The sequence below is a fragment of the Gymnoscopelus microlampas genome, assembly GCF_963454915.1.
Source record: "Gymnoscopelus microlampas genome assembly, chromosome: 5".
In the NCBI taxonomy this organism is placed as follows: Eukaryota; Metazoa; Chordata; class Actinopteri; order Myctophiformes; family Myctophidae; genus Gymnoscopelus; species Gymnoscopelus microlampas.
The window spans coordinates 41,159,310-41,179,077 of record NC_139942.1 but is presented as its reverse complement, the minus strand read 5'-3'; the positions used below and the strand labels follow the sequence as shown (position 1 = coordinate 41,179,077).

The following is a 19,768-nucleotide window of genomic DNA, read 5'->3' as shown; positions in this document are numbered from 1 at the left end:
TCTGGCTGTGTTTCAAGGATGCGTATTTGGGTCCGTTCCGGTTGAATGAATGCCCTATTATTTAAACTTTGGCTATTTGAAAATAGAAAATAGATCTACAAACTCACAGTGCGTCGTATCGCGGCGCGTTCTGAGCTTGTAGATCTTCTATTTTCAAAAGAGTTTATACATTTTATCATTTGAAAACGTGAAAAGGGACATTCTGCATAATTATGCTTTCTACTTGGTACTTTAAGTACATTTTGTTTGATACCAATACTTTTGTACATTTACTCAATTAGATTTTGAATTCCGGACTTTTACTTGTAACAGAGTATTTCTACATTGCAGTGTTGATACTTTTACTTATGTAAAAAAAACACACCACTGCTCTTGTTTCTGGTCAAACCCTCTCAGTCTCAGATGTTCATAATTGAGCTAATTGTCTGCTGACTATAAAAGGTGTCACTTCTCATGTGTGGAGGGTTTGGTCCAGTCATGCAGACTCATCACTGTCTATGGGCCCTCATTTTGTCTGCTGCTGCCACAGCAATTGTTGCTAATTTTCCAGGTACAGTATATGGCACATATTTAACCACTTAAACCCCATATGGGTAACCGAAGTCCCCCAGGGCTCAATACTATTTTTGGTTTTCTGTTCGCTGCTTTCGCTGAAAATAGCTGAAAGACAAGCTCACAACACCATGCAGCGCTCATTGTGAGCTTGTTGATCTGCTATTTTCAGCTAAATCTTTCCCCACAATACTGATGCTGGAGTTTAAAGTGGTTAAAACAATGTAATTGTGACAGATATCAACCTTGATATTTGAGATTCATTTACAAAGACTAAAATTAATGATCTTCATTTGCAGATATTCCTATGCATGTCTGCCAGAGGGACTCTCACTCTGTCAATGTCACATGGTATATTAGACCAGACTTTGTGCCAATGGCAGCTCGTTTCTTCCTTGGAAACTGCATGGCAAACGGTTTTTCAAAGCTGTCTAATGGAGCGGCCAAACTAAAGTTTGACCATAATCTCAATGACTGCAAGTTCAAAAGACTGGTAATGTAATGCTACATTTGAACAAAACAGGTTGCCAGTAGAGCTTCTGAGTGGTCTTATAACCCATTTTATTTCCATTTTCCACAGATCAAAGGCAAACATGTCGTCTTTCGAAATACCTTGTCATTTAGGCCACATGGAAAGAGAGTACCTGCAGCATACAACAAAACCATTGAGTGTGTTTATAATAGGTAAACGGTCACACTGGGCTGAAATTCAAACCTTGTTGAAATGGAGCTAGTTCTTGAATCATATCCCCCTTTTATTTTAGAACCGATGTGTGGATACCTCCTTCTTTGAACTCTGAATCAGGGAGTGCAGTAGGCCATGGACAACTAGTCTTCCACATGGCGCTCCTAAATGGTGAGTTCTCACTTTGCTGAGTCATAAACAAGACTAAGCACAGTATAGCTAGTTTTTAATATGACAACTTTTTTCCCCCCACTCCCTGTAGAAGAGCTCACTGATGTGGCTCAGACAAATGTTATTCCTTTGGGTTCCTTCATCCCAATATGGGCAGCAGTACAACAGAAGTCCCATCAACCCTTGTTGCTGCTCTTGGAGGAGTGTGTCGCTGCCACCACACCTGAACTTCATCCTGACAGCCAGGTCTATCCTATCGTCACCAATAAGGGGCAAGTTACTCGTAGCATGAATTTCACTCCACAAAGGGAACACAGAACTTTTACTGACCTGTGTTAAGTTTAGAATTTCTTTTCAGGTGTCTTGTAGATGGTAAGATGTCCAACTCCAGGTTCCTAGCTCGGTATCAGAATAATTCAATTATCCTAAACCTGCAGTCCTTCAGGTTTGCTCTCGGACAGGAGGTGAGTCATGGAGAATTGTTTTGGTTTCTCAAAATATGTGTAATCTGGTTTTGACGGTGACCTTGTTACCCACAGGTTTATATCCACTCCAAACTAGTTGCATGGGATCCTGAGATTCTTAGCGAAAACAAGAAAGCCTGTCATTATGTGAAAGATGGCGTGGAAGGCATGTAAGTATGGGCTAACTTATCTATTGTTGTCCTATCCATGCTGGTCCATATTGATGGCACTGTCTGCCACCCATGTTTTTTTTACCAGGTGGGAACTACTAGATGATCCATCACGGAGCAAATTCTGTAGCTGCTGTGAGTCGACTTGCAAAACCCGGCCCAAGAGAGAAGTGGGATCAGGTATAATTTGGACCCAGTAGCCAATATTCACAGGAGGCAGCAATATTCAAATTGCTGCCTCCTTTGTCCTCCAGCATGGTGGTGTTACAGTGAAGTTGGTGACCTGCCAAAATATGTGATCATCTTGTGGACTTCACACAACGCACATTGAGGTCTTGCAATACATGATAGAAATGCCACTAGGTTTAACTCGGGTTAATAAACAAACGGCAGTGATTTACATTCAGATATTTACGTTATGTGAAAGCCACAAGATGGTCACTAATTTCACCATAACAGTATCTTGGAGAACGAAGGAGGTAGAAATTTGAGTATTGGGATCTGGCCAGCCCAATGCATATGTATTTTCCTTCCAGAATTGCATTTCCCTTCCTTACAATTGTTTTTATGTTTAGAACCTCAGGGCCTTGTTCAGCTTTCTGTCTTTGGACCACTGATCATTGTTGATCAAACTGATGCACAGAGCGAATCAACAAAATCTTCCACTGCAGGTTTTGTATAATTTGTATTCGTGTGGAAATTGGGATTTTGTTCTAAAGCTCTAATGGGCCTTCTCCCTTACAGGAAAACGGTAATCTAAAGCGGCTGTGAAGTGACAATAACGGATGACCCAAAAGAGTTGGTCCTTGTGATGTCTGTAGCTATGTAGATATGTGGTCTGTAATAAAGAATTGTGTCCAAGAGCTGAGCTCATTTACATGAAGTGTCCCTTATTACAGAACCAGAGTTGACTGCAATTTCACATCTGGCTCTATACATCACTTCACATGGAACTCATCACAAAGGGATGTCAGTGTTGACTTGAGGGAATATTAATTTGGATTTAAATATTGACAAGGCACTACGAATTGATTGGAAGTTATCGGTTCCCACTACAAATGTCTATGCAGTTGTCTGTATGAGGTGTCCATGGGCCCTGGTCTTTGTAGTGCCACTGGGCTTGGTTCTGTATCTTGTCACTCAAGCTATTCCTGTTTATAACTGGAATTATGTCTATGTGGCAAATTCTCAGAGTGCCTCCCAAATATATTGGGTTGATTAAAAGGTGATTTTCAGGACAGCATACCAATTTTATCAACCAGCAGTTATTCATAATCACACTTTTTCTTTTCAGGTTCAAACTGAAGCACAAATGTGATGGTTAATACAGTGATGTTGCACTTGTTATACATTTAAATGGTTTCTTCATAAGGAGCAGATGTGTCAAGTCAGTTATTGCTCAAGCAGCTGCATACTTTGGAGTTTTGATTGATTGAGTATTTTATTAGGCAAAAATGTAAAACAGCACAGTTACATTTAACAGGTCCGTTCATGAAAGACCTTGCGGTCTTGTTTCCAATGAGGGCCTTGGTATTCAATTCATAGACATATATAGTGGCACCACAGTTCGAATATCAATACAAAAAAAAACAGCAAAAAATAACACTATGTACAAAAAAAAAGAAGTTATATGGCATTAATGGATAGTTTTGTAATCCATCGTTCTCCCCAACACAAACTTCTATCAATTCCTTGCAGTAGAATTAAACATTCTGTTTATGTAGTAAGAATAATTCATATTTCAGATTATCTTCCTTTAACCTTATCACTTATTTGATATTGTCATTCCTCTAGACCAGCAGTCTGGGACCCCTAGGGCGTCCTCAGAGTAACTACAGGGGGTCTGCCAAACCTTTCTGTGATGGGGAACATTAGCCAAAGAAATGGCAGATCTACAAGCGCACAACGCCTTGCAGCAGTGAGCTTGTGGATCGGCTATTTTCGGAGAGTTGGTGTAGAGGAAAAAGAGCAGACCAAGTACAGAGCCAACAGTCGAGTTGACTAAAAATATTGAGGGTTTAAAAGGTTACATTTATGAAAATTATCATCAATCCGACATTAATGGAAAAGTTAGTGTAAAACAAATCATGAAACTAAACACTGATAATAGTGCTGTCAAACAAGTCTATGAAGCCATCTATGAAAAAGATTAACCTGCAACACAATATTATACAATATGTTGTGGGGGTCCCTGCTTCATCTCTCTCTCATCTAAGCGTTCCTGTTCCTAAATGGCTGAAGTTGTTAACAGAGACCAGGTGAGAGAAATTTGCTTGATTGCAAGCACAGTCAGGTGGAATTAAAAAAAACAGTTGCAGCTGAGGCCTAGTGTTCAGTCATGATGGCTTTCTCTTGGCAATGTGCACTGGTCTTGAGTCTGGCAGCTGCCATTTTAGTGAATGCAGGTAATGCTATTACAATAACATTTGTGGAAATTAAAAAGTTGAAGTAGGTTTTTTTTAGCAAAAATATAGTTTACATTGTCAATGTTTTACTCTGTGAAACTAAAGGTGGAAACTTTCAAGTGTTCCTGTCTGATCATTCGCAGATATGACGCTGGACTGTGGCTCAGATTTTGTCTCCGTGGTATGGACAGACACACAGTCCGAGACTGACCCTTCTCTGATGCGACTAGGCAACTGTCTTCCCAGCAGTGTCTCTGCCGAGGAAGCCTTTTTCAATGTTGGACTTGATGATTGTAGTTTCAAGAGACTGGTAAGAAAGAGTTTTCTTTCTTTTTTATGGGAAATATGTTAAGCTAATTGAATAATTTGTATTAAAGGTAACTGGAGATCAGCTGGTGTTCATGAATGACTTGACCTACATACCTCCTCCTAATACCAACATGATGGCATTCACTCATCCAGTTGTCTGTGCCTACGAGAGGTACACGTTTTCATTGTTTGTTAATTATTGGGTGACATTTTGATGTGATGATTTTGCAGCTTCATGGATTAACAGTATGTCACCCCCCCCCTCTCTCTCTTCATATAGGCCCGAAAACTGGTACCCTCCCATTTTAGACCAAATTGTATTTCACACACATGGTGTAGGAACCCTACTATTCCACATGGAACTTATGAATGGTAGATGGAAGAAGGATCTTTATTTGCTACATAAACTGGCAATACCTCCCCAGTCAATCTTATAGGTTAAATAATTCCATGTCTGTATTTGCCTGTTTTTAGCGGATTTCTCGGGTCCAGCACCATCCACTGCCTTCTCTCTTGGGTCGTTTATCCCAATCTCTGCCAGTGTTGAACAGAAGTCCCATCAGCCCTTGCTGCTGTTCCTTGAGGAATGTGTGGCTGCTTTGACTCCACAACTGCAGCCTGACAGCCATACATATACAATAATCACCAACAAGGGGTATGCAACTTTGCATGGAAACATTTTAAATGTTTTTGTGCAATTAAACTTAAATAATTCCCTTCATGTTTGTCATTCAGGTGCCTTGTGGACAGCAAGGTAACTCGAACTAAATTTGAACCAAGACGAGACGCATCTGTTATTAATTTGTCCCTTCAAGCCTTTAGATTCGCTGTTGGAGAGGAGGTAGGCAAAGTTGTGTTGTGTTTTTGGTGTGTATATATCCTGATATCACTCAACATAATTTCATAGGCAAGCTATTTAATATGATTATTCAAAAGTAGATAAGATCTCATCTAATCTCAAAAGGAATGTAACGACGGCACTGACTGTTTTTTCGATGACTCTCACACATCAACAGGTGTATGTTCATTGCAAGCTTGTGGCCTGGGATCCCAACAGCCTTGACAGCAGCAAGAAGGCCTGTCACTATGTGAAAGGGCATGGGTAAGGAATGGCAGGCGCCACCTGATTTGTTTATGTATAAGCAACTATTTTAGGATGAATTTTGGCACCATTTGAATCCTTTATATTTGCAGCTGGGAGCTTCTAGATGACCCGTCTTATAGCAGTCTATGTAACTGCTGTGAATCCAGCTGCAGACCTAGGAAGAGAAGGAGCTCTGCTTCAGGTAATTATGGGTATTGGCTTTTGTTTTAACCATAAGCCCTATACTTTGTTGTTTATCATAGCAATAGTAGCCAAACTACAAGCTTGTAGATCTGCTATTTTTGGCAAATGTTTGCCTATTATGCCATGCCCAGAATAGGGAGGCTAGGGTTCTATGGTTAAATGGACATGACAGGTGATGTCAAGTCACATCTGTCTCTTAAAAACGGTTCTAACATGCTTCTTTTTCTTTTCAGGGATACATGGGTTTAGTCAAAATGCCGTTGTAGGCCCATTTACTATCACGGATGCCTGAATATTGCCAAGATGCAGTTTATCCCAAGAAACAAGATTTGATAAATTGGGTTACTTATCAAATCTCTTTTCAAGAATGCCTCTGTCCTTGGCAATGGTACCCAAATATGGTTTGATAATAAAAATGAAAACTTGAAAATGCTGGCTTTGCCTTTTCTCCTTGTGGAGTTTCTGCACTTGGAATGCGGCTGCTTCATAAGTACTCAATATGCATGGAACATAACATTTGATCCAAGGCTATGTCTGCTTCAATTTGTGTTTTTATACTTGTTACCTCAACTAGCTGACTGTTCCATGGAAAGCACGGCTACCTGCATGCTGGTAGCATTTACAGATCCTCTATTGGACAGACATCATGTAGAATTGGTGACGCCCTGAAAATATATAATGGGTTTTCTTCGCATTTCAATTTGCAGTTTAGGCATTTACCAGATGATCTTATCCAGAGCTACTTGAAAGTGTGAGATGATGATAATAATAACTCCCGTGGGGGAAATGTCCTGACGGTCCCTGTACCTGCCATGCCCTTGCCTTGTATAGGCCATCACCAGAGTTTTTACTGGGTGCGGATAGCTCCCGGAATCCAACGAAGGGAACGCAAAATGGGGGCAGACATGAAAATGTCGGGAGGTTGAAGACCTCCCAAAATGTTCACGTGTCCCACAGCTTTTCCCACAGTCCTTTTATATTTGTCCCTAATGTCTGTGTAAAAATCCTGGGAAAAATGTGTTTTCGTATGTAATGTAATTTCGTAAATTAATGTCTGTGGGGTAGGGTATTCAATTTGTTGTCAGGACTGATTGATTGGCTGAAAGGCCACTGAGGTGGGGCTCATCACACACTGAATATATGCTATTCTCAGTAAGGTCTGAGGAAGAAGAACCTCCCGGCTTGAAACGTTACCAAAAATTAACCCACGATCTTGAATCTTGTGGACAGGATGTGCATGCCTTTTGCCACTGTGTGACTGTGACACCTTTTCATTCATGTCCCACATTTCCCAATTTAAAAATGTCCCACAATGAGTGAACTGCAGTTGCATTGTTTTGTGGCATACTTATGGTACCGCCTCACTAGCCCTAATTTCCTATAATTTAGGAAACACTGAGGGGGGGGGGTTCAAGTACCTATCTCTCTCTCTCTCTCACATACACACACACACTTAATCTCTTCATTCCCTGTGGCACATGAGGCTGGTGACTATCTGCTTCCATTAGTTCCTTTCCTGTGCAGCAAGCCATGTTGTGCCTCGCCCCAAGTCAGAATAGCTTTGCCTGGTCATAGGTGTTTTTTGGACACACACACACACACACACACACACACACACACACACACACGGATATAAAGAAACACACTGGTGTTTAGGTGGTTTCCTTCTGACTGTATTGTCTACTGTGGCAATGTTTTGACATCATTGAGTTGGATAATTGATCTAAAAGAGTCTCAGAAAAAGGCCTCAGAAGTTTGGGTTCGAAAGAACTGCTTGATGGACTTGAAGAATATTGACACCTCATATGAAGAGGCAGCATAGACTGATCTTGCTATGGGCAGAGAACAAAACGGTCACCTTTGTCAGCTCCTGCATGTGCTCCTGTCAACCTGGTTGGCCAAGTGCTACTCTAAAAGAGGGAAGATAAGAGTGCCATGCCCAAGGTTATTGGTGTTAAACTTGCATGAGAAAAGTTGCTTTTGCTGGTATGATCTATCATGTATCACAATCCAGCTAAGTAAGTCCCACCGGTGGCACCTAGGCATATTTTGACATACGGTTGACATTTCTATCAATAACTGCCGTGATGCAACAGACTGACTCAGAACCATGAGTCAGCCCTGTCTTTTAGGATGTATGCTGGCAAATGAATCATGTCTCATGATACCCAAAAAAACTGAAAATGGGACTGCCCTCTATAGGAAATGAAACAATACACCACCAAGACTAATCTAACAGTCAAAAGCCCCCAGGACTGTGGATGATATGAGATATGACAGGATTGAACACTTCCCTATATCCTGACTGGAGGATGTGCCAGGATGGACATACTATCATGTCAGAAGCGCGAAGTGAGGCTTTCTGTTGTTACTGATCAAAATGCTTGCAACTGTTAAAACAGCTTCCATAGTTTAAAAATGTAAATGAATAGGTTGTTGAAAACATGTGAACAATTTCATCTTCCCTTTTTAAAAACTTTGTATGGAAAACATGAAGCAATTTAGGTAATTCATTGTTTATAAAAAGTTTTAACTTTAAATTAAAATTGGACATTTAAAATCAGATCGCCTATAGTGTAAATTGGAAAATAAAGGTGGGGGGGGGCATGAAATTGTGTCATAATTTCAAACCAGATATACATAAGAAAAAGCAATTTAATAATTTTCCAAAATATTTTAGACATTTTCACACTTGACAAAATAAACAGATAGATATGGGTTTTTGTGATATCAACATCAGTAGCTGACAGGAAATAAAGCAGAAAATCTACAAGCTCACAACGCATTTGTTGAGACTGAGAGCTTGTAGATCCGGAATATTGTATCAGATATTTTCGGCGCGTGAGCGGCGTGACACCATAGTACTGACACCATAGTACTACGGAATATACTATCAGGGCTCTTGCTGCTGACCCTCAAGCAAACCACAGCAGCCACGACACCCAAGGAGGAGGGTCCAACAAAAACTCGTTTTAAACTATCTTAAAGATTGTTCCTTGGCATTGTAGCAAGAAAGGCAGGTTGGTAGACACACACACACACACACACACACACACACACACACACATACACACACAGAGTATGTATGGTTTATCATCATCGTCATCATCAGAGCAGAGCCTCTAATCCAACGTCTGTACCAGTAATTGTTTTAATGACATCAGCTGCTTAATTCTGTTACTGGCGAAAAGTTTGCTAGCTAAACAGTTGCTAATGTATGTGTGTGTGTGTGTGTGTGTGTGTGTGTGTGTGTGTGTGTGTGTGTGTGTATTAGTGGTGTAAAGTAACTAAGTACATGTATTCATGTACTCACTGTACTTAAGTACAATTATGATGCATTTTCTTTACTTTACTGGAGTATTTCCTTGTTTTCAGTACTTCTACTCCACTACTTCTCAGAGGCAAATATTGTACTTTTACTCCACTACAATTATTTGAATACTTTAGTTACTAGTCACTTTGCAGATTTATATTATTATTACAAAACATACAGTAACCTCCTCAGCCCTATATATAGCCTACTTCGGCTTTTTGAAAATAGTAGATCTACAAACTCTGCTAAGATTTCTATACATTTAGAACATTTAAAATGGGACATTTCTGCATAATGAGTACTTTTACTTTTGGTACTTTAAGTACATATTCTTATACTAATAGTACTAATTCCAATACTTTTATACTTTTACTCAAGTCAAGTTTGAACTTTTACTTGTATTTTTACATTGTGGTATTATTACTGTGTGTGTGTGTGTGTGTGTGTGTGTGTGTGTGTGTGTGTGTGTGTGTGTGTGTGTGTGTGTGTGTGTGTGTGTGGGGGTGGGTGGGTGTGTGTGTGTGTGTGTGTGTGTGTGTGTGTGTGTGTGTGTGTGTGTGTGTTTTGACAGTTTTGAAACAGTGGGGCAGCCTAAACACAGGTGATACAGGCACTTACCAATAACTTTAATTAAGATTCCATTTCCATAATGTAGCAGAGTCTTTACAGTGAGCAAACATGCACAATAGCAGGACCTTGATTCTGTTTGACCTAAATGGAATGTAACCGTAATTATCATTGGTGGTAACACCTGTGTTTATGCTACTATTTAATGTCAAGATGGCTGCTGTGAAGAAAAGGTCTGTGTGGAATATGGACTTACTGTATGGGTATGCTAAATAATAATTCCAGGTCGAGAAGTAGCAGCCTGGAATGGAGTGGTTCCACTGTAACCGCTGCTTCAGGAGGAGTGCGCAGAAGTTTGCTTTGTCCAGCTGTGGTCACATCTTCTGTGAAGGATGCATCAACCCTAGTATGAGAGCTATATTATTTCCTCCCGGCATGCCCATATGTAGTAAAAAAAAAGAAAGAAAAAGAAAATAAAGCTATGGTGTCTGATTAGGTGATTTCCTGTTATCCTTTAGAACAGTGCAACACATGCCGAGCCAGCTGCAGTTACCTGCCCATCACGGACAATGTCGGTATATTAGTAGCTTGAATGCATTGTACATTTAAGTGCTGCGAGTTGAAAATATTCCTCATATGATCCATTATTCACTCTCGTCTTTAGATGAAGCCCCAGGAGAAGGTGTTTTTCAAGGACCCCGGGACGCTCATTCAGTCACGTCTGGAGCACATAGCACAGGTGCAGATTGCAACCATCCAGGGTTCTACGCAACACTTGCTGCACTACATTTTCTCTCTCAAAGGCCCTATCAGTTTAACTATCTTCAGTTAAAGAAATTATTCTCATTCCTACTTCCTATCTGACCCAAGACCTGTGTCATTGTCACATAATCCTAAGTAGAGCCCTGAATTATTGTCCCAGTTAACATTGTCCACTTTAACTTACAGATTGCACTTTTTCAACGGAAACAGAAGGAGAGAGTTACGGAGTACTACAAACACAAATCTGTGGAATTGGAGAGGCGTCTTAAGGATGTCACTGAACAGTGTTATAGGTTGGTTCTTTTACTCAGTGTACTTTGGTTTATAACATAAAGCTATAATGTACCACTTTTTTTTTTAAAGGCAAGTTTCAGAGCTGAAAAGAGAAAATGCTGAATTGAAAAGGCCTCTTTCTCAGAGGAGGGTGAGTCTTGCAAGAGGCTCATAATACTGATTATGACTTCAATGTTAGTATCGGGACAATGCACCTTGTGTCTAATTTAATTGTTACACTATTGCTCTTTCATAGGCTTCACCAGGACAAATGCAAACCATTGGGTAAAATCCAAGTTATAATTAAGCATTATGCACTTTAATTATTGCATCATTAATGCATCATAACATTCAACAAGAAACGTTTATAGATGCTGTTAGTTGACAGAAATTGAATTGTAAACTTTTCTCTTTTAAAGTGCTCATAGGATGTCACTTCCAGTGGCCGTCACGTCCCCAGGTACAGTAAAGCTAATGATTAATAGATATTAATCTACTGCTAAAATATGAGTAGCTTGTTTGATGAACCTTACCTAAACTTACCTGCACCATATAATACACTTCTAATATAATAAACTTTATTTACAGTATATAGCACCTTTCTTAAAGTTTACAAAGTTATTTACAGAATTAATACAGTATTCATTAATGTTTTCATTGACCAGTCACCCCTCGACCAGGAACTATAAGGTATGATTGCTGATTGTTTGATTCATAGTTCAAAAACACTGTTAAATAACTGATTTTCAGTCAATCGCTCTATTTCTGGAACATCTTGGGCCCAGATATTGAATATGCTACCTCTGTCTCTCAGTCACACAGGCTCAGCTGAAAGGAGGGCCAGAGAGAGAGGTCCAAGATTCACCTGGACAGTAAGCCTCTTATAATCATAATAATAATAGTTTTACAGTAATACAGTACTGTACTGATTCTGGAGCAATATTTGAAGAGATTAGTTCTAAGAATTGTAACCTTTTGCATGACATGCAATGACATTAATGAAATATTTACTGTCTATCCATCTGCTCTCCTCAGACCCCCCCTGGATCAGCTACCTCTGTCTCCAGCCATAGTTCTCTTCGTGATCATGAATTAAGTAAGTACAACTACAAATGCCTGTTGTACTTTTCACAAATTAAGTGTGCACAGATGCTAGAAATGACTGAATATAGGCCTGTTTACTTTAGATCGATCTTTTAATTTCAGGAATGTGGTTGAATATCAAATAGCACTTACAAAAATCCATGAATTGGCTTGATGTTACTACTCTACTCGTTGTGACCTGTTTTCACAAAACATTTCCTTAAAGTATAGTATAATAAGAGATGTGGGTACTGAAACAGTGCGGTGTTGGAAAAACTCAACTGTGCATGCACCATGTAGGCGCTTGAATTAGACTTTTGAAAACGTGTACAAATTGTAAGTGAACAACATATGCATTGTGTGTAGCTTGAATAAAAAATATGTCATCTCTTTATTTTTCAAATTAAGGAACGCCCACATTAACTCCAACCAGGTAAGAAACCCATTGCGTTAGCAAACATTTTATGAACCACTTCATTACATTTCCTAACAATGCATGGAAGGATACATCTAGTTCCTTCTACCAGTAAATAAAATGTCCTCCTTTTCAGGTCAGAGTATCATCTGACATCTGACATCTTCCAGCAACACTTCTTGAGTAGTGTATCACTCCAGTCACCTAGGCCTAGAAATGGCATGTAATGATTATCAAACCAGTTTCTCACATCAGGAGTCAGTGGCCTTATACTATGTTCACATATTATCCTTATTTTGTGGGATGCTGATATTCATGATTCGTGTACTTGGCTGGAAAATGTTACCATAGGATGTCCTGTACAACGGGGTGATGAGGAATTTGCATATTTTTGCTCATTAATCAATAAGTTGATTAAGCTGTTAACTCCTATACAATCCAACTGCATCTGGGGAATGAATAACAATAATCATTTAGCTATGTTTTGCAAGTTTGTGAAGAGTTTCTGTAGAGTAATTCAACAGTTATTTGCTTTATTTCTTTCCGTATTTAAGAGTATTGAGTAAATTTGTAGAGGAATATGTAGTTATTTGGTCAACTGATACTTCTGTAAGTTTGAGTTAAAAGCGAGCCGATTCAAATAATCTCAGTTGTGACTGTCAACTTATTAGGCAATTGTCTGTTTTATAAAGTGCAAGGTGGTGCCAACCTTTCTCAGTTTGAATGATATCTTTGAATCGTTTCATGTGTTAAGTTCACAATAACTATTTTAGAGGGATCCATAACTGAGGCAAATGCAACTAAACAAGACATACACACACAGTACTCTTAGAAAATAGGAATGCACAACAAAAATGAAGAAATAGTTTTATTAAATACATGTAGTGACATACCTGAATCTGACACAATTGTGCTTGTAATTAATAATTTCAGTCAGTAGAAATAACATGGTAATATTGCTTTGGATCATTTCATCAAACCCAACGTGCCATTTCTTGGTTTACATCAAATACACCATCTTCTATTTTGTCTAGGAAAGGAACTAATTTACTAGATCAGGTTCCTTTACTAACTATTACATCTACAGTATATCAACTTATTTACCATGACCACTCCTTCAGCCTCTCCTGTCTACAAAGAGTTGTAATTCGAGACACAACTAAAATACTGATATACAGAAAGCATGTGAGTGCAAATCCAAAACCAAGTTTGGCAACTTGTTTCACTTATATGGACATTGAAGTTAGTACTCAATTTGCATTTTTATTACTCAACTTCTTTGCTGTCAAACTGCGCAGGACAGTGCAAACAGCATGTAAATTTGAAGTATTTACAGTAGGCACAGGATCTAGGAATATGCCCGCATTACTATGAGTTAGATCAATTACTAACTGCTTATGCTATGCCTTTGAAAATCAGTGTGGTACAAGGCTTATATTTTAACGGATCAACAATGACACTGTTTTACAAAAGAAACCGATCACATGACATGAGCATCAAGGCAGCAGTTTCTAAACCCAGGCGCAACATGCCAACTTAAAAGAGTGGATGTCCAGTGTGCTTTTTTTTATGAAGAAGGAATTGGCTGTAAAGGAATGAATATACACACAGTGATCAGTCAGATCTCAATTTTTCCAGAGCAGTTTAATGTCTGCAAAATTCTGAGCTACACTTAAGTACCAAAAGTACTATCAATATAAATTATACTGCTACAAAAAACAAAACAAAAATGAATAAGTAATTATACATCTAAGCAGAAATAATAAAGCTAAACATAACAAACCAGTGTACAAAGTACTGTCCTATCAACAGCCCTTCCAATGACAGCAAAAGCATAATCTAACTCCAAATATATTAGGATGAGCAGGAAATGCAGCATCTGAAAACAAAACAAAAAAAAAGGCCACCACTTTTGGGCTTGTACTGGGAAGACTAGATGTCACACACCTGTTCCAATTAAAGCAATGCTAAGTAATAACTAAAGTTGTTGCCTTGAGATGGAATACGGTGAACATCCCACTACCTTCCAAACATCTCAGCAACTTTGGTTCCAGTGTCTTTTTCCTCAATCAGTAACATTAGACTCTTGGTCATTTACTCCGCTCTCCTTTACCTCGCTCTCCTTTACCTCACTCTCCTGAGAAGAAAACCAATCACGCACTTGCTGGTAGCTCATTCTTGACTTCTTGCATAGGGAGTCGAGGTCTTTTTCATGCAGTACCCCTGTCAAACGAAGATATGCTTCCAGTGGTTGGGTATCAGGAGAATCTGTTGGAACACCTGTTCCATTTGCTTGAGCTTTTCGTTTGCGGCTACCTCCAACCCGTGGTGTTCCGCTGCCGCTATTCCCATTAGACAATCCATTGCTTCCTTGCAGAGTAGCAAGTTCAGCCAAGAATTGTTCACGGACACCCTCCTGCACCCAGCGCAACTGACCATTCTTAACGGCATAGCGTGTATCTCCAAACCACTGAATAATATCTGCACGGGGTAAGCCTGTGACCTTCACAAGCTCTGTGTAGTCTTCACTCTTTGGCCACTGGCAGCGTAAGAAGTGTTGCTTTAGCACATCCAATTGGTCCTTGGTCTTCCTTGGTCGTCCACCAGGAGTGAGGGCAGGGGAGGTGGATGAAGGAGCCCCGGAGAGACGTGACGGTGTGGACGACTTCTTTGATGTGCCGATGCCATTTGAAACCTGTTGTTTATGGGGTGAGGCTGTTGGCGGTGGGGTGCCAGAGAGGGAGGACGGGGAGGATTTTGTTACACATGATGGCTGCTGTGGAACCTCTGCCTCTGTCTTAACGCTGGTCTTAGTTAACTGTAGGGGTTTCTCTTCCCATTCCTCCCCATCTTTACAATGCTCTTCTTTACCAGAACCCTTATCTGCCATTTCCAACACAGATCTTTCCCCAAATGCTTGCAGGCTGTTTGACAGGAATGTCTGAAAGAAATGTGAGGCGTTTATGTCATTGCTAAAGGCTCCCTCTTTCACCTCTTTATCATTTCGCTGTTGGCGTGACTTTTGAGAAATTAGTGGAAGAGGCTGAACTTGCTGAGGTTCTTCTTTTCCTTCCACTGTAGTCTGGTGAGAATAGACTTGGGCAGCAGCATGGACTCCTCTGCCTATCCTAAGCTGGTAACGGCTGTCACTAAACCATTTACGGATGTCGTTGCGGCTCAGACCAGTCTCTTCCTGCAAACGTCTCAGTTCTGTCTCTGCAGGCCAGTTCTCTCTCACAAAGCTGCCGCGAAGCACAGCGAGCTGAGCTTTGGACTTTTTATACCGCCCATGTCGTCGTTGTACGGACGAATCAGAGAGATCTAGTGACACATCAGCCGCAGTAGTTGCGGGCGTGTCCGCTGGTGGGCGGTAGTTGTACGAGTCCTGGGGGGGTGGAAGAGAAGAACTGAAACACGGGACCGTTGATCTGGCTGGCTTGTACGTTTCTGGTGACTCATATTTTGTCTTTTTGTCTTTTTCGGAGACCAAGGTGGAGAAAGCACCTTCTATTTGAGGAGTGTCCTCATCCTCTGTCATTTCCTCACAGAATTTCCTCTTGGCCGTCATCTTAACATCTTCCTTTGTGTCAGCATAATCACCAGAGATCTCAGGTACTGCCAACTTTCGTCGAGTCTCCTCTATCTCCTCAGAAGCCCAGCTGATGCCATATTTAATTCTTTGCACCATAAACCACACCTTGACTTTGTCCAGTGTCAAGGCACACACTCGGGCCAACGCATTAACCTCGCGGGTTGTGGGATAAGGAAACAAATTGAAGGCTTGGACCAGCTCTGGGATTGAGTCAAGTTCACGAGTTTGATCTGAGTGTGTCCACACCAATTTCAGTCCCTCAGACACTAGAGGCAGGCACACAACAGAGTTGGGGTTGGTGCTGAAACTTGCCACACCGCTTGTGCTACCATTAGCTGCGCTGACAGGTTGGTGCAAATCCTTCGAGGAGCATGGAACCGCATGCTTTCCTTCACCTTCTGTCTTCGTCACTTCCCCTTCAAAGGGTTCCTTCATGTCCACACCCAGTCCCGTTCTACCGTTACGTTCACTGTATGCTGCCATCTGGGACATCAAAGTCGCTCCCTTCTGACCTAGAGAAAGACACAAAAACATCGGACGTCAGTTTTGTTTTGCATGTCACATTATGCGATTTTTAAATTTCCTCTGAACTAAAAACACAACACACTCGCTCAAAGGGAACGTAAGAACTAACACTGAAAGGAGCACAATCAGCAATATACAGGGTGTTTGAGAACTTTCTATTCTCAAAGTCAATTATTCGACAGCTGTTTCCCCCTCCCCCTACTTTGCACCCCTCTGAATCTTTCAACGAAACTGGTCGTATACTCTCTGCCCAGATTGAGGCACCCCTCCCCCCCTGGAACCAGAGTGTGGTGACTGACTTTTGTTTTGTGAGAGTGGGGGAGTGGTGTCGAGGGCTGGGGTAGGGTGGGGTGGCAGCTTGGGGAACGGGGGCCATAAGAAATCCATCACAGCCTACTTTCTCACCCCTTTCCAGTGTGCTGGCTTTGTTCCCCTTCAAGTTCTCAGACCTGAAAGACTCAAGTGTGGCCTCCTCAAGAACCAATAATAGTAATACAAGGGAAACACCTATGTGATAAGGCAATGAGGGTAAATTAGCCATAATTAGCAGGCAAGGAGTAGTCACACTCAAAATGTACTTCAACAAAATGATGTGTTCCTAAAAAGAAAGAAAAAAAGAAAGAACACTTGTAGAAATGAAACTGACAAAGCTAGTCTTACTGTGATGTGTGTGTGGTTTAAGTAGCCTACTGGTGGATGAAATGAAACCTATAAATTAAAACATGTTATGCAACAGGTGCATATGTATAGGCAACACTGGTGTGGCCATTAATATCTGTCTGAGCATTAGTACATTTAGCATGGACAAACTCCTTGTCTGTTTTTGTGGGCGGTAGTGCCCACAAATACAGTAGTTCAGTACAATCTGGCGTTGGGTCATTACAGGTCGACCAATGACTTACATAATAATTGTGTCTCTATTATTGAGATGTATTATTTGTGCTTTATGACAAAATGTTGAACACGGGGTTCACGCAGTAAACAGATCACGCCACGGCAGCCGATTAGGTCATTTGTGCCACGCAAGTAATGCCAGTGGGAGATTGGCCAACGTCAGAAAACAAGTTCTGATTAGATCGGCCACAATCCGATATCACACTTGAACATCTTTTAACGTTGGACATTGTCCGAGTCCATAATGGATTCAACAGTGAAACAAATTTCCCTGGAACTTCAATGTGAACAGACTGAGCCCATGGACGACACCAGTGTTGCCATATGTTGTGAGAGAAATGAGGAACCAGGTATAGGAAAACAAGCCCAAAAGAAGCGACTATATGGGCCACATGAGCACTTTAAACATATACATCGTCTATTTGAAAATAGCCGATCTACAAGCTCACAACGCGTCGCGAGCCGACGCGTTGTGAGCTTGTAGATCGGCTATTTTCAAATAGCCGATGTATATGTTTAAAGTGCTCATGGAGAAACATATTCTTGAAACATTCTAACAACACAAATGTGGTATGGGAGTCCCCTGGCATTAAATATTTTCAGAGGGGGGGGGGGGAGTTTATGTGGACAAATACATAATTCATTTGGGGTCCTTGACATGAACATGTTTGAGAACCACTGGTTTAAACAACATTAGTTAAAAAGCCCAAATAAGCATCGGCACTTTAGAAACAAGACCCAAAAAAACCTCAACCCGCAACTACCAATATTTACTAGCAACTTTACAGAAAAACAATCCCAAAGTCGCTTTTATAAGCGGACATGGCAACACTGCAGTCCACTGGGCTTAAGGCTAGCTCCTTTGTGGCGTACTAAACTAAAACGCTCGGACTGCACAGGCGCACTCCGTCGGACACGCTTGAGTGAAACACAAAAATAAACTTACCATACAAAAAAAAAACACCAAAACGGCTTTTGTTCACCAGATCCGTGTCTGAGGACCAAAAACGGGCGATCCAGACTTTTCAAAGACCACCAATCCTCCTGTGTGGCCGGGGGGAGTTTAAACAATAACCCGTCTGGTCTGCAGCTTTGACCCCTCGTCTTGTTTATCAAGCCCTCGACGGGATTCTGTTTACGACACAAAGATGCGGTTAGTCAACTAACTTTGTCACCTTTCATTGAGTTGAGACGCGAGTGGATCCTTTTACGGTGGAAACTCAGTAACGTTCAATCCATTGGGTTCGGGTTCTGAACTTGAATCCGGCCGTTACTTCGCCCTCTCTCCTCGGTCGGTCGGTCCGTCCGTTGTTGCTTTTGTTCTGAAACTGAGAAGTGTTGTGTTCCCCTCTACACTGTCCGTCCGGCCAGACGAGGCTAGGCGGAGCTGAGGAGGACCAGGAACTCTGGGAAGGCCCTGTCCGTGCGGTGCCATCTAGTTGCCATGTCCGCTTATTATAAGCAACTTTGGGCTTGTTTTTCTGTAAAGTTGCTTGTAAATATTGGTAGTTGCGGGTGGCGGTTTTTGGGGCGTGTTTCTAAAGAGTAGACTTGCTTATTTTGGCCTTGTTTCCTAAACCTGTGGTTATCAAACATTTTCATGTCAAGGACCCCCAAATTATAAAAATAACTCTATGGCAGACCCCCCCCCATCTGAAAATATGTTATGCCAGGGACCGACATACAAAATGTGTGTTGTGGTGATTAAAAATATCCGATTTTTTTTTTTACATTTTCTTCTATTTTATAAAAAATATTAGATCTACAAGCTGGCATTTAGATCGGCTATTTTCAAATAGCCGCTGCCTTGGGCTCGTGTAGCCTGGTCGCTTCTTTTGGGCTTGTTTTCATAGACCTGTTTGCTTGTTTCTCTTGCAAAACCTGGCAACACTGGTGCCATCCCAAACAAACCCCGGCCAGCGATTGGAGGAGTCTAGCAAGACTGTGATCAGATTGCAGGTTGCAGATCCGGTCTAGATAAGATACGGAAATAGCCTGCGTGTGTGTGTTATGTGGGAGTACAAATTGCCGGATGAAGTAGGCGGGCTGTAGACTGGATCTGAGTACTGAATATTAAATCGAAACCAAGGCTTTCCACAGGTACTGCGGAAATCCTGGTGACGCGAGGTTAGGAGGAAAGCCTTGCCACTTCATCGTATGACGGTGTCGAGAACCTAAATTGCAGATCTACAAGCTTGCAGATCTCATTTGCGCTTATAAATTAAGCATTAGACGCCTGCATGAAGCTTTCATCCATAGACATTTGTAATAGCCCAGTAGCATATTTTCCAAAGTCTATT

At 41.0% G+C, this 19,768-nt stretch overlaps 3 protein-coding genes across 4 annotated transcripts; 2 read left to right on the top strand and 1 right to left on the bottom strand.

Annotated features, from left to right (window-relative positions):
- Positions 1 to 1,181: 1,181 nt before the first annotated feature.
- LOC311045104 (zona pellucida sperm-binding protein 3-like) lies at positions 1,182 to 2,046 on the top strand (the record flags this gene model as incomplete). Its single annotated transcript, XM_084056914.1, has 5 exons — positions 1,182 to 1,236; positions 1,358 to 1,408; positions 1,500 to 1,680; positions 1,767 to 1,872; positions 1,948 to 2,046. 5 exons carry the CDS (start codon positions 1,182 to 1,184, stop codon positions 2,044 to 2,046), a joined length of 492 nt encoding a protein of 163 aa, XP_083913040.1.
- Positions 2,047 to 8,981: 6,935 nt separating this feature from the next.
- Positions 8,982 to 13,154, top strand: LOC311046147 (E3 ubiquitin-protein ligase RNF212B-like). Its single transcript, XM_084058302.1, has 13 exons — positions 8,982 to 9,064; positions 10,210 to 10,330; positions 10,443 to 10,495; positions 10,589 to 10,663; positions 10,873 to 10,996; positions 11,061 to 11,110; positions 11,216 to 11,244; positions 11,379 to 11,419; positions 11,625 to 11,649; positions 11,774 to 11,831; positions 11,995 to 12,055; positions 12,451 to 12,475; positions 12,594 to 13,154. The coding sequence occupies exons 2-13, from the start codon at positions 10,231 to 10,233 to the stop codon at positions 12,682 to 12,684; spliced, it is 732 nt and encodes a 243-aa protein (XP_083914428.1). The 5' UTR covers positions 8,982 to 9,064; positions 10,210 to 10,230; the 3' UTR covers positions 12,685 to 13,154.
- A 169-nt stretch (positions 13,155 to 13,323) lies between these two features.
- Positions 13,324 to 18,830, bottom strand: homeza (homeobox and leucine zipper encoding a). Of its 2 annotated transcripts, none has more exons than XM_084057639.1 (2): positions 18,415 to 18,830; positions 13,324 to 16,561 (listed from the first exon to the last, which is right to left on the bottom strand). In XM_084057639.1, exon 2 carries the CDS (start codon positions 16,539 to 16,541, stop codon positions 14,523 to 14,525), a length of 2,019 nt encoding a protein of 672 aa, XP_083913765.1. In that variant the 5' UTR covers positions 16,542 to 16,561; positions 18,415 to 18,830; the 3' UTR covers positions 13,324 to 14,522. The 2 variants fall into 2 exon arrangements, with proteins under 2 accessions (XP_083913765.1, XP_083913764.1); XM_084057638.1 differs by having other exon boundaries at positions 18,644 to 18,830.
- Positions 18,831 to 19,768: the final 938 nt, after the last annotated feature.